Below are 12,471 nucleotides of genomic sequence, written 5' to 3' on the forward strand. Positions count from 1 at the left end.
CACAAGTTGCCACACACTTCCCATCCTGTGATTTAATTAATGGTCTTCAATATATAATCTGTGTAGCAGATAGGTTGTCTGAGCTCCTTACGTGGGCTTGGAGGATGGGTTGTGGTGCTGGTCTGGTAATTCATGAAGTCAGTGGGGGGGTTTTGTGTTCATTAAGCCTTCCTGGCATCAACGCTGCTGGAGGACGTGTGGCAAAGGTGCCACCAGAGCTGAACGGGGGACATTGGGCCGCCAGGCAAAGGAGCATCCACGTCTGTGCTGCTTTGACCCCTCATCCCCATAATGCGCAACACAGAAGCTCTTCCTTTCTGATTTCACACAAGATGTCACCTGGTGCTCCTGGTTTTATTTTCTAGGACAACGTTATGCTAAGAGTGTGTGTAAAAATAACACAGAGCCTTAGGCCGTGCAGCTCTCTGCCGCGCTTCCTCCAGCCATCGCTGTTTGAAAAGTAGGAAACGCTCACAATTAATCTCTGCAAACACCCACGTGTCCCAGAGGACAGTTAGGTAATCCAAAAACATGGCACATGTTTGGTGTTCTCCCTTTAAAATAAGTAGAAACCCATAATGGAAACTCAGTGGTCTCCAAGGGGCATCACAGAGTATGGGGTGAGCTGCGGCCTTTGGGGGCTGCATGCTGGTCAGATATTCAGACCAAATTTCTCTGCTTATTGATAGGTCATATATGTGATTTGGGGTTTTTTTAATACTGTTTTCTGTTCTCTTTTTAAGATACGGTGATATGAGAAGGCAGATTGGTTTTGAGATCAGGGACATGTGGTATAATCTGGGTAAGTAGCATCTACACCTGTTGCTTAATGCTTTCAGCCAGTGTTTGTTTAAAGGAGGTTCAGATGAAACAAGGTTACTTTCTCCTGAAATAGGCACCTAGGAAGCAAGTGATGTAAGAAATAAAGCCTCTTCTTCATACTTGATTCACCATCTGGGAAGATACATAACCAGTCAATGTTTATGTATCTTTGTTTTGTTTCATGGCATTCAACCTCATTTTAAATAGGAACAACTCTAGTGAGAGGTTGCGCTCTCGCTTTTTCTCTGTAAATATACAGATATAAAAATAAATGTTTACATAGAATCCAGTGTTCTGTAGCAAAATGAACATATCTGAAGGCTACCAGTAGCCTTACCTGGAAATTCAGCTTCATGCCTGATTTTTAGTCTTGTTTGGCTGTATCAGAATGACTCGGGGTGATCAGCAAAGAATGGGAACTCGGACAGCCTCGGAGTTTGTGGGTAAATTAGGCACATCTTTCTCAGCTCCAGGTATATCCTGTGGGTATAATTTAGCTATATGGGGATTAAATTTTGTGAGCAGTGGAGTATTTACTGTGAACTGAGTGTACTCATCTGCCAGATTTCATTTTCTTGAGCTTAAGAGCGGAGACACTTCAGCTGTTCTGAGTTTTATCAAAAGTTCCTTAAATTATCAGAAATAAATGCACCTGCCACTTGACTTCTATCTCTAGCTGAACTGTTGTTGCTCAAGCTTGAAAAAATATATAAGCATATATAAAGGAAGGGGCTACCGGGGCACACAATTATTTGATATCACAGAAGTATCATCCACTCTGCTGGAATGATGAAAAAAAAGCCTTCCAAGAGCAGCTGATTTCACTTTTTATTAGAAGCATCTTTCATAAATCTGGAGAACAGATTTGCACACAGTAATGTTCACCTGATGTGGGAAATGACAGGCAGGTGATGGTTCCGGCCCCATAACAGATGCTGGGTCAGCCGGCTCAGGATGCTGGCAGCCTCCTTGTTGGTTATTAGCTAAATCCTTCACTGCTTTATGCTTACAGTCACATATCTGTTACTTTTCCTACTTTTTTTGGCACCTTTGGATTCTTAAACCTGGTGTATTTTCCCTGCCATTTAGCAGACTGGAAGTAGAGGTGGCTTTTCTTACATGTGGCCATTTTATTCAGCCATGGGACAGTGGAGTGCATTGTGTTTTTACTGCTTTACCGACTGCTCTTGTGCAGGCTATTTATCTGCCTTTGAGTTCTGTTTTTTACCATTACAAGGGAGACGCTAACCATCTCCACTGGTGTTTTGTGAATTGACCACCATGTGTGGAGGGGCAGTGTTTTCTTCAGTCTTTCTTTCTGTGCTATCATGAAAGCCATTGTATTTATGATAGAGTTGTAGATAGGATTTAGGTTTCTTCTTTACAGACCATTATCACTCAGGAAGGTGACTCTGTGACCTCTTGTAGTTCTGATGTCTCTGCATTCCCTTAGTGACTGGGATCATTAATTCTGAGATTTGAAGCACTGGGGAAGTTGGTAAATTGTTGCACTTGGTAACAAAAGCTGCAGTAGAAAAGCAAATCGGAGCCAGGACCCCAATCCAACAAGGCCTTTGTATTTTTCCTAATGAGAATCTTTCTTTCTCTCAACTTCTTTGTGATACAGATAGTCAATGCTGATCGTGTTTAACTTCTGGCTCTCCACCAATCTCATGTATGTCACAGCATCAATTAGGAAAGAATACTGACTTACCACTGCAGAGGAATTGATTGTAGAGCGTTTGACACTTTTATCTTAGGAGTTTCACTACATTAGTCAAATTATTAATATCTATGCTCAGAAACAAAACCCAAAGCAGAAAGCTGTAATTCTTGCATATGATTGAGCATATAATTTTTTATGACTATCTGCCATTGTATATAGGAATCGATAAAGACAAATAACTTTGACTTTTGATTTACGTATTGGAGTGGATAAACCTCAAATTACCACTTTTTGTTTAGAAATTTATTACATAATACTTGTGGAGTTAAAACTTGGGAACAAGACAGACCTTCAGTTGTGATGCACATTTAAAAGTATAATTTATTGTCTGAAATTAGATAGTAAAATACAAACTCTAAAAGGTTATTTTTGCTTGTGTTTTTCTGGTGCGGTAGTGGCTGTATTTAAAAGAAAGAAAGAAAAAGGACCATGTATAATAGGTAACTGTGCATACACACTTTAAATAATGTGATTTAGGAGTAAAGGTTTTCTTTTTAAACAGGGAGCCCTGTATGAGAGATCCAGACTGACAGCTTTCCCACATAAACCCTTGCTGTAGCTGTCCTGTCTGATACCTTGCTCAATTTGATCATGAAGGCTTTAGGTTTGAGCGCTGTGATGCAGTAGCAGTGAGAATGGCTTTGAGGAGTGTAGTCCCAGCATGCAGAGCCCCTGCTGTGCTGGCTTTCTGAAAGTGCTGTGAGGTTTTTATTTTCCTGCATGCACCAGTAGCGATGCATATTAGTAGCTGTAGGCTTATTTCCTTCCAAATCACAGCCTGAACTTTAAAACAATACATTAATTTGTGTCACTGTTTGGGTAGGACTGAGGCACCTCAGACCTGGATGAATATGGTGGGAACATAGAGGGGGCTGTCTTGATGTAAATACAGGGAATCAAACAGCACGCACTGAAAAGCATTAGGTAGCAATTCAGCATATACAAAACAGAGTGTGGTGCTGGGTCACGTGTACCAGTTTTCAATGGTTAATGTTTCCAACAGGAAAAAGTTGAAGAAACAGTGAAGGTCCTGAAGGTGAAATAAACCAGTGGTGCTGTTATGCAGTGGGCTGATCACCAGCCCAGCTCTCCCTTCACAGTCCTGACACCAAGAATGGACTGGACAAAGATGTTAATGTTGAAGGGAAGGCCAGGGTTAAAAATAGACCTGAACTTTGAGCATTATATAAGGAGTCTTTACTAATAACACTCTAAACTTGTTGTGTGTGTGCACAGCTGACCCAAGTCAGAGGTAACGTTGCTGGCAAATTATTCAGTGGTCCAAAGGAAGGTTAGAAGAAGCTGGGAAATGAGAATCATGCGGCTAAAGAAAGCACTTGCATATTGGCTCTCTCAAGTGGGGCTCGCTGCTGTTAGGTCTGTGTGAGGTGGAAGGTCCTTTGGGCCTTGAGCACATCCTGTGGGTGCTTCAGCATATGGGGTCAGTGATCACCATTCGGATCATCCCTTCCTCCTTGAGGTGCTGTGCTACTCAATTGTTTGTTTTTGATGGGGAACTGCACATGTTTCACTTCAGAAGAGGAAAAGGGGGAGGCAGAGATTTAAAAAAATATATGAAAATAATAATCCTTTACAAATTCTCCATTTTTCACATTGAAATTTCAACAGAGGTTTGTTAATTCTCTGAGGAGGGGCCCTGCACATGAAGCAGTGAAAAACCACTGCGGCCTACAGAGAACCTTGGGACACTGAATTCATGCCTGACAAATACCTTGTGTCACTATTGTTTGTTTCCTGAAGTCTCAGCTCTGACATTGCTCAGGCATGATGCAAGAAAACTGGCACCTGGGATGCTGAGTGTGATGCTGCTCTGAGGAAGGCAGAGAACAGCCAGCATTGGGGCATCACGTGGTGGAGTGAGTTTGGTCGACTTCACCCTAATAGCATTGTTAATTCTAATGGGATTCTGAAGTCTGCCAAATCAAGTAACATAAATTATATCTCTAATAATAAAATAAAAAGAGGCAGCAGCTTTGTTTTATCTTTAAAGGATTTTTTCTTGATTGCATTTGTTCAGATTTATGTTACTTCTGGTCAAAAGTGAAACTGCTAATTAAATACTTCCACAGTTACTGCCATGCCAGCATAGTGCAATGGAATCTAAATGAATTAAGATGTGTTTGTGTTGTGTACCCCACCGATAAGCTGCAGTGACATACGAGAGTGTTAAAGCTGGGTGGGCTGGGGGCTCCTGCAGTTAGCTCAGCTCTAAGCAGCCCAGCCCACCAGCAGTGGGAGCATAGAGGTGTTCCTAAAGCACTCTGTTACCTGCAGCCATTAACCTCTTATTTGTAAGAAACTTCACCCACTGAAACTTGAATGCCCTGCAAGGTGCACAGGCCAGTGTGAATTTCTACTCTTTTATTATTATTACAAAACCAAATGAGCTCCATAACGTTCCAGGTTCAATGCAGAGCTTTAAGGTATTGGACTTCTAATGTCTTCCACATATTAATCTTTGCATTTTGTGATAGAATAAATCTGTTCCTGCTGCTCTGTTTTAGGCAGTGTCATCTGCTACAGCTGAGAGAAAACGAATGCCCAGAGGGGTTATTTGGCTTTTACAAAGTCTTGGTCGGAATCTTTGTGTTTTCTGAACTTCCACCGCTGAGTCCTGTGCCTAGAACTCCCCAGTGCCCTCACACTGCCCTGTGCAGGCATCTTTCTATGGTGAAGCTGAGCAGGTCATTTGCAGATTGTATAATCTCCATCCTATACACTTCATCCAACAAAAGAACAGGAACTACGTGCTCCTAACAAGTCCAGTATTTATTAGGCTGTGTGTTGCTGTTAAGTGTTCCTTCCTGCTCTGTGTGCAGAGCACGTAGCAGGGAGCACTGGGGGAGGTGTGCTTTTCTGTTGGGAAGGTAAATGTGAAATAAAGTTAGCCAGTCAGATCAGCTCCTGGAGATGGGAGACGTATTGTCAGCTTAGGTAAGATGTAGCTTCGTGTCTCGGGGCTGTGCAAGCATGAACTCGTGGTGACATTTTGATAGAGTGACACAGGGAACATTTTGTACGCTGTGGAAGATACAGAAGTCTAAATAAGTTAATACAAGCAATGTGCCTTTTAGCTGCCTTCTCTGTAAAATAGAAAGAAAACCCTAAAATTTCATGTGTGTGTAAGTGTTGGTGATCTGTGGAAAACACAGCAAGTTTCAGCTTGATTATTGGTTCAGCAGCTCTTCATTAGTTTGGGATTCTAATATCCCGTACTTAACCTCTTGAGAGATAAATTACAACACATATTTCAGGAAAGCCTGATCTTGAGAAATGCCATCTTGCATGTGAACTGTATGACAGTTTATGGTTATGGCTTTTAGAACAATTATCTCCTACCAAGTCGGTGGCCATTCATTAGCTCTGACATGTGGTGTTTCTTCTTCCTTTTAAAGGTCAGCATAAAATCAAGTTCATCCCAGAAATGGTGGGACCTATCTTGGAAATGACGCTTATCCCCGAAACGGAGCTTCGAAAAGCTACGATCCCCATCTTCTTCGATATGATGCAGTGTGAATTTCATTCCACCAGAAGCTTCCAGATGGTAAGCAGTAGGCAACGACTATTGGAAGGCAGAAGACAGATTTAGCTGTTCGTTGTATGAACTTTTGTTGCTTCGTTATTTGTTTTGCAAGAAAAATATAATTATGGATTTGTTTGTTTTCTATAACTCTGAATAGCTATAGAATTTTAATCTGAAGGTTTTAAATTCTCACTGAAGGCAACATTTGCACGAGGTAAATGAAACCTTTCTTTATGCTACAGCAGGAGAGCAAAGACAGATGTCTTAAATTTCACTGTGACTTAGGGAAAGGGTTTGCTTCTCAGTTGAGTTGGACGTGAAGAGAAGCCTGATAACGTGACAAAAGAAGCTATAATGCATACAAATTCATCATCTCTAGTATCGTGCAATTTTGACTGTATTAACCTCATTTTTACTGTTCTGAAGAGGAAAAGGGGCTGACCAACCAGTAGCAGCTTATCCTCCTGCTAGATAGTTAATGCAACATCCAAACTACTGGTGGAGTATTTTATCCTATTCTCATTTCACACACTAAAGGAAGTCCTTGAGTAAGCACATGCTGATAGCAGAAGGTTTTGAGAGACAAATAAGATGAAGGGGAGTTTCTTGAGATTCTTCATTTTACCTTCTTTCCCTTGAAACCTGAACTTATAGATTGAGTGTAAAACTGGTTAAGCCACTTAGTTTTGTAACATAAACCATCACAGCTACTTTAGACAGGGAAATTTGTGTCCATTCAGGATGACTTTGAAAACTTTGCAGTACAGTTTGATGCATCGCTTAGGTTCTTTTTTTCCATTCTCTTAGCATTTTTCTTTCTTGGATGGGAATTCTTATCTTTTTCTGTATTTTTTCGTGAGCAGTTATTCATAACCAGCTCTTAATCTGTAGCCAAAATAAATGAATGCCTGCGTGAAGAGATTTAAACATGGGGAAATTGCATCAGCTTTATTACTTTGATTTGTTTTACGCTGGATGCTGTATGGAAAGGTTGAAAACTGTGTTTTGGATCCCTCCAATTACTGCATAATCATTCTTTCTTATGTTTGACTCTGATGATACTGTAAAGATTGAAATGCTCGCTGGGATGCCATTTAAACTGTTTCCTGTCAGACACTCACTTTGTTACATGCCGTGTTTTATTTGTACAATTATATGGATCATGAATAATCCGAGGGTAACTTTATGGCTAAATTTATGGCCCCGTGTTTTCTTGATGGAAGAAAACCAGCTCTGTGTGGAATGTTTGGGTGATTTTAAGAAATGAGCTTCTTAAATGTTTCACACAATTGTTTTTGCCTTTTGAGAAGAAAAATGCCTGGTGCTAAAGTCAGAGCTGTCCTGGATTATAGATAGTCAACATGTATTTCTTGTGTCAGTACTGCTGCTTTCTTTATGGACGTAACATTGATGTGACAGGTACAGCGGTATTAAGCCTTTTCTTATTGCATTTGGAGTGAACCCTGATGTCAGATGGAATAATCAGTCTATCCATTTATAATTTTGCAGGTAATGAAGTTGTATACGTGCTGGGGCTCTGAGATGGGTGTTTGGGGAATGAAGATACCAGCAATTTCCTTTGTTTTCAGGGTTGCACCCTTCCAGCTCTCACAAACTTGCATCCATCCTTTTTCTGCAGGCAGTCATCCCTGGTGCGCTGTTACTGGGTCACTGTTTACATCCTCATTGCTTCTCCAAACAAGGGCAGGGGGGCTGACCTTATCTGCGAGGCAGAAAAGGCATTTGGTCCTTCAGTCTTTTCGTTAGGTGTAACTTGTCAGCTCGGTTCAGCATCAGACCTTGTCTGATGTCTCTAAGCCACCTGCATGCAGCCAGCAGAGGATGTGTCCAAAATGCCGTATAAACCCCATAAGAGTTGTCTGTCTGCTAAGAGATTCCCTATAGCATCCATTTACAGACCCTGGTAAGGCTTAGTGCTGAAGGTCTGGAACTGTGAACATCACAAGTCGGTGTCAATCCAAGTTGGCTGCAGCCATATGGAGGTTGAGGTATGACTGGAACTGATCCAGAGAACCAAACAAATGCAATTCCCTTCAGCTTCCCAAACTTTGATTGTTTCATCTGTCTTTCAGGCAATAACTTGTTTGTCAACAGTAGTGTTTGATATCTTCTGAATGATGGAAATAGATGTAAAATAATTTAAGTATTACTAGTACCTAGGCAAGCTTTCATACTTAATCTGCCAATGTAACATACAGTGTTTCAGTATGTGTGTGCAACTACCAATTATTACTGTCTAGTCTTGCTTTTAAAGAGAAGTTCAAAACCGAATGGTTGGCTGCTGTTAAACTAATCTGCCAGAAATCCAATTATCTAACCTTATTAGTCACATCAGCAAGGGTTTAAATTGGCTCCACTTCTCCAGCAGATGTGCAAACCTCATGATGCGTGTGGGAGGAATTTGCAGAAGTTCTATGATGCCGTGATGGCTCGTGTTTTTGAACAGACAGCTTTCCCCATGGCTGTTTTAATTTCTGTATGAATTGGTAAAACCAGTAACAGGCAGGACGGGGATTTTGCTCTTCCGCTATATATAGCCCTGAGAAGAAGCAGAAGATAAATTCCTCTAAATTAAAGGCTGACTGAATTAAAAGCTGGAGTTACCCATCTCTGTCCTCTCCCTTTCATGGTGCTTTGAAGCATTATATAGGCTTCAAAGTAGCCTGTACCTCAAAGCATGAGTCTGATACTAAAGTCTGTGTGAGACCGAAGCTTTCCTGTAGAAGAAAATGCCTCCTTCTCCACTATTCTATTTCCCCTTTGCTTGTTTTACTAGTAAGCCTTCCAGATCAAAGGGAATATGTCAGAGCTGCAGAAGCCATGAAGGAATGTTGCTTTGATTGTTCAAGGCCTGGTCAGGTGAGCGTGATGGATCCCGTGGTGACAGCAGGGGAGGAGGTTTGTCATGATACAGTCATTTCACTGAAGTATGGAATCTGAAGCATTGAAAGCCTCAACCCCTTCCTTTGGCTGCCTGTTCCTTCCATCTGTCACTTCCTCTAGTTCCATTTCTTATGAACGTTCCTCTTTGTTTGCCTATCCAAGACTTTAACTTGCCTTTTATAAACCCGTCGTGGCTGATTTAATTCTCATTTTGAGCTGAGCTGGTTTGTAGAGAGGTGCAAGTGTAGGATGTGGTGAAAAGCACGCCATGGAGAAAGCAGGAGGCAGAGGGAGGTGCTTGTCTTTGGCAAAGGGAGGCGTTCAACAGGTTCTCCCAATCTCATGGCACTGCACAACAATATGATTACATCTCATAGCACTGCATCACAATATGATTACATCTCATAGCGCTGCATCACCATATGATTACTTTTCATTGTTCAGATGCGTATAAATGAGTAGAAGTAATTATTTGAAGATGCAAAAGTATCTAATTAATAAGGTAAGGAGTTAAGTCAGAAGCCCTTCTCTTTATTCTCCAGTGTTATGACATATTGAATAACAAAGGAACAGCCCTCACATCCAAAATAACCCCCCCACTCTGCTGTAGTGAACATGCTGAAGTTACAAGTCCCATATGTCTGGTTTTCAGGCTGAGTAGCATTATTAAGGAGGATTGTCAAAGTGTCCAGTGGTGTTACCGTCAGAGTTATAAGCATGCAAGATACAGCTTGTGTTCTTCTGCTGTAAGAATAAGGAGCTTTGTGAAAGTAATGGTCTGAGGAAAGAGCCCCAAAACCAGAACAACACATCTGTTCCATTTGATACAAATTGGAAAGCCACTTAGCATAATAGAGCCATTGCCAAAAAGATAGAAAAATGATAGAGAAATGCATAATGAATGAATGCATAATGCAAAATCATATAGAAATGCATAATCAATGAATGCATAATACAGATGATTGCTAAAATAAAACTACGGCTGCATCTAAAGTACCTCGAGCTAATGTTCTGTTGTGAAGAGAATTAAATGAGGAAAGATGGGAAGAAATGAGGGGAAAACCCTTTTAATTCATTTCCAGCATTTAACAATAAATCTTAGTGTCATCAAGGCAGTGATACCAGCATTTTAATTTGCTCTGTAATTTCTTGTTGGTTATCAATGAGTTTCAAATTGATATAATTCTTCTTAGTTAGCTGGTTTACTCGAGTATCTATCGCATTTTACAACCTGTAGTTCCCTTGTAGGTCTTCTTTATACCAGCTCTGAACCCTGCTTTAGCCTCACCCTCTCCATGCTATGGAGTTGAGGACAGAACAGAAGTGATTGAAGTGTAAATGTTTCAGTTTTATTTATTTTCTGCTCTTTCAGGATATTGTTATTCATCTAAAAGCAAGGGAAAAATCTGATACAGCGAGTCCAGGAACATCCCAAATTCCTTTGTATTAAATGGCCGCTGGACCTGTTTGCTGACCATGATGCTCTGGGAAAATGGGAAATGGAACAGGCAAAGCTTATGGGAATTTCCACAACCTTCATAGTGGCCTTTTAACAGTTTCAAAGGGTCTTTGTGTTATTTCTGAGCTAGGACTAATTCCCAGTGGTGTTATCTGTCCTTTGAATCTTATATGGCAGATTCATTATTATCCCGTATCTAAACAAATTTATAGCAGCTTGGAGGATTGAAAGACCTCCTCATCTACAGCTAGATTAAATTGTCAGCTGGTGCTGCAGTTACAGCCTGCCCACACTTTAGGTTTAGGTAAACCTGAGCCCAAAATTATTAGCTGAGCAGACACTTGAAGATGCTTGATAACTTACATTGATTTGTAAGCACTGTTTTCTCAATATGAGAGATTGTAACAGATAGATAAGCAGTGGATATACTCTATGCTAAAGTTCATGCACGTATCCTAAAGGGAAGCTGAGATCTCGATCAGCTACAAGGAAAAGTTGATAATAATTTCCTATAATCTTCCTAGCATCACCCCTCAAGCTTTCGCTGCCAACAGAAAGATAGAAATCCAGCTCATCGATAGTACCAGTTATATCCCTTAAGTCTCCAGAAGGAACCTCAGCAAGTGTCACTGTCTTTAACAGGAACATGGAGAATATAGTGCTTCTTCACTGTTCACAGGTTGCCCAAGGAGGCTGTGGATGCCCCATCCCTGCAGGCATTCAAGGCCAGGCTGGATGTGGTTCTGGGCAGCCTGGGCTGCTGGTTGGTGACCCTGCACACAGCAGGGGGTTGGAGCTGGATGAGCATTGTGGGCCTTTGCAACCCAGGCCAGTAAATTCCTTTGTTATAATTGCAGCCCTAACTTGTGTTATCTTGTGTTATAAGAAAAGGGAAGTTGGAGATTTTTTCATCATAGGCCAGATGCAGCATCCCAGAGCCATGTGCTCATGTGACTCCATAGCCCCATTCTTTCCCTGTTGTGGAAGATAATAGCTGTGTGAACCATGCTGTGTGCCAGCGACGCCTTCTTTTGTGGAGAGAAGAAGGGATCCTGACAGTGTTAAGCAACGTTTAGTCATCTGGGTTGAGTGATCTGAGCTACATCATCTCCTTGATAGGTGTGAGGAATGATTGCAGAGTAAGGGATGCTGTTAATGGTCCTTTCCCTTAAAAACCTCAAAACACCACAGCTCAGTTCAACCCAAGAGGGCTGGCACAACAGAGCCCAGGTTTACAGAGATTTAAGTAAAATTGATATCAGAAGAATAGTCATGGTCCTGCGTGACAAATGTAATTGCTCTTCTTCATATGAGTAATCTCTTCCTAAAAAATACATCACCTACAGGGCTCCTGCTGGCAGCAAGTGTCATTTTTCACATCGGTATGGAAAGTCAATTTCTTTCTGGTCTCATTAGAGAACATGAATTTTGTGACTTCTCTGTTTCATCGGCGCATTGCTTCACTGTTTTATTTGACACATCCTTTTACTGTGGGAACGTGTTTCAGCTTGGGGTTGCCTCTTAGAGGAGGTGGATTGCATTATTCTTCCCGTTCTCATTTTCCTGTCATTTTTGAATTATGGATTCATGGTATTAAAAACCTTATTTCACTTCACTTTCCATTCATTCCTTCACAAATAAAGTAGTGCAACAGTGGAACAGGTTACCCGGAGAGGCTGTAATCAGCCATCCAAGGAGATCTTCAGGACTTGGCTGAGTTACAGTTGGCCTGTTCTGTATTGGAAATGATTTTGCATCACCTGGGAGTTTGGACTAGATGACCTTTGAGATCCGTTCCAGTCAGCGTTCCTACGAGGCTTTTTGGGGATGATTTGGGGTGTAGAGAGAGCACCTTTGAGATTAAATAATCTGACCTTTTGGTTTTTCATCTCCAAAACAGTCAAGTGTAATAATAAACACTGTTTAGGGTAGAATATCTGTTGTTTGGGTACTTAGTTGATTTTATCTCTATGTGCACAATGCAGTCTCAAGGTAGGATTTCCTGACAGCTCGCAG

The 12,471-nt window shown here is 41.2% G+C and overlaps 1 protein-coding gene across 2 annotated transcripts in view; it reads left to right on the forward strand.

Annotated features, from left to right (window-relative positions):
* The window catches only part of DOCK1 (dedicator of cytokinesis 1), a 225,924-nt gene that overhangs the window by 157,809 nt on the left and 55,644 nt on the right, over positions 1–12,471 (forward strand). For both annotated transcript variants that reach the window (XM_015867551.3, XM_015867552.3), the window contains exons 32-33: positions 744–802; positions 5,965–6,113. In XM_015867551.3, the coding sequence (XP_015723037.2) occupies positions 744–802; positions 5,965–6,113 (208 nt within the window). The remainder of the gene's footprint in view (positions 1–743; positions 803–5,964; positions 6,114–12,471) is intronic.

The sequence above is a fragment of the Coturnix japonica genome, chromosome 8, assembly GCF_054131305.1.
Source record: "Coturnix japonica strain WE chromosome 8, WE-NBRP24, whole genome shotgun sequence".
NCBI lineage: Eukaryota > Metazoa > Chordata > Aves > Galliformes > Phasianidae > Coturnix > Coturnix japonica.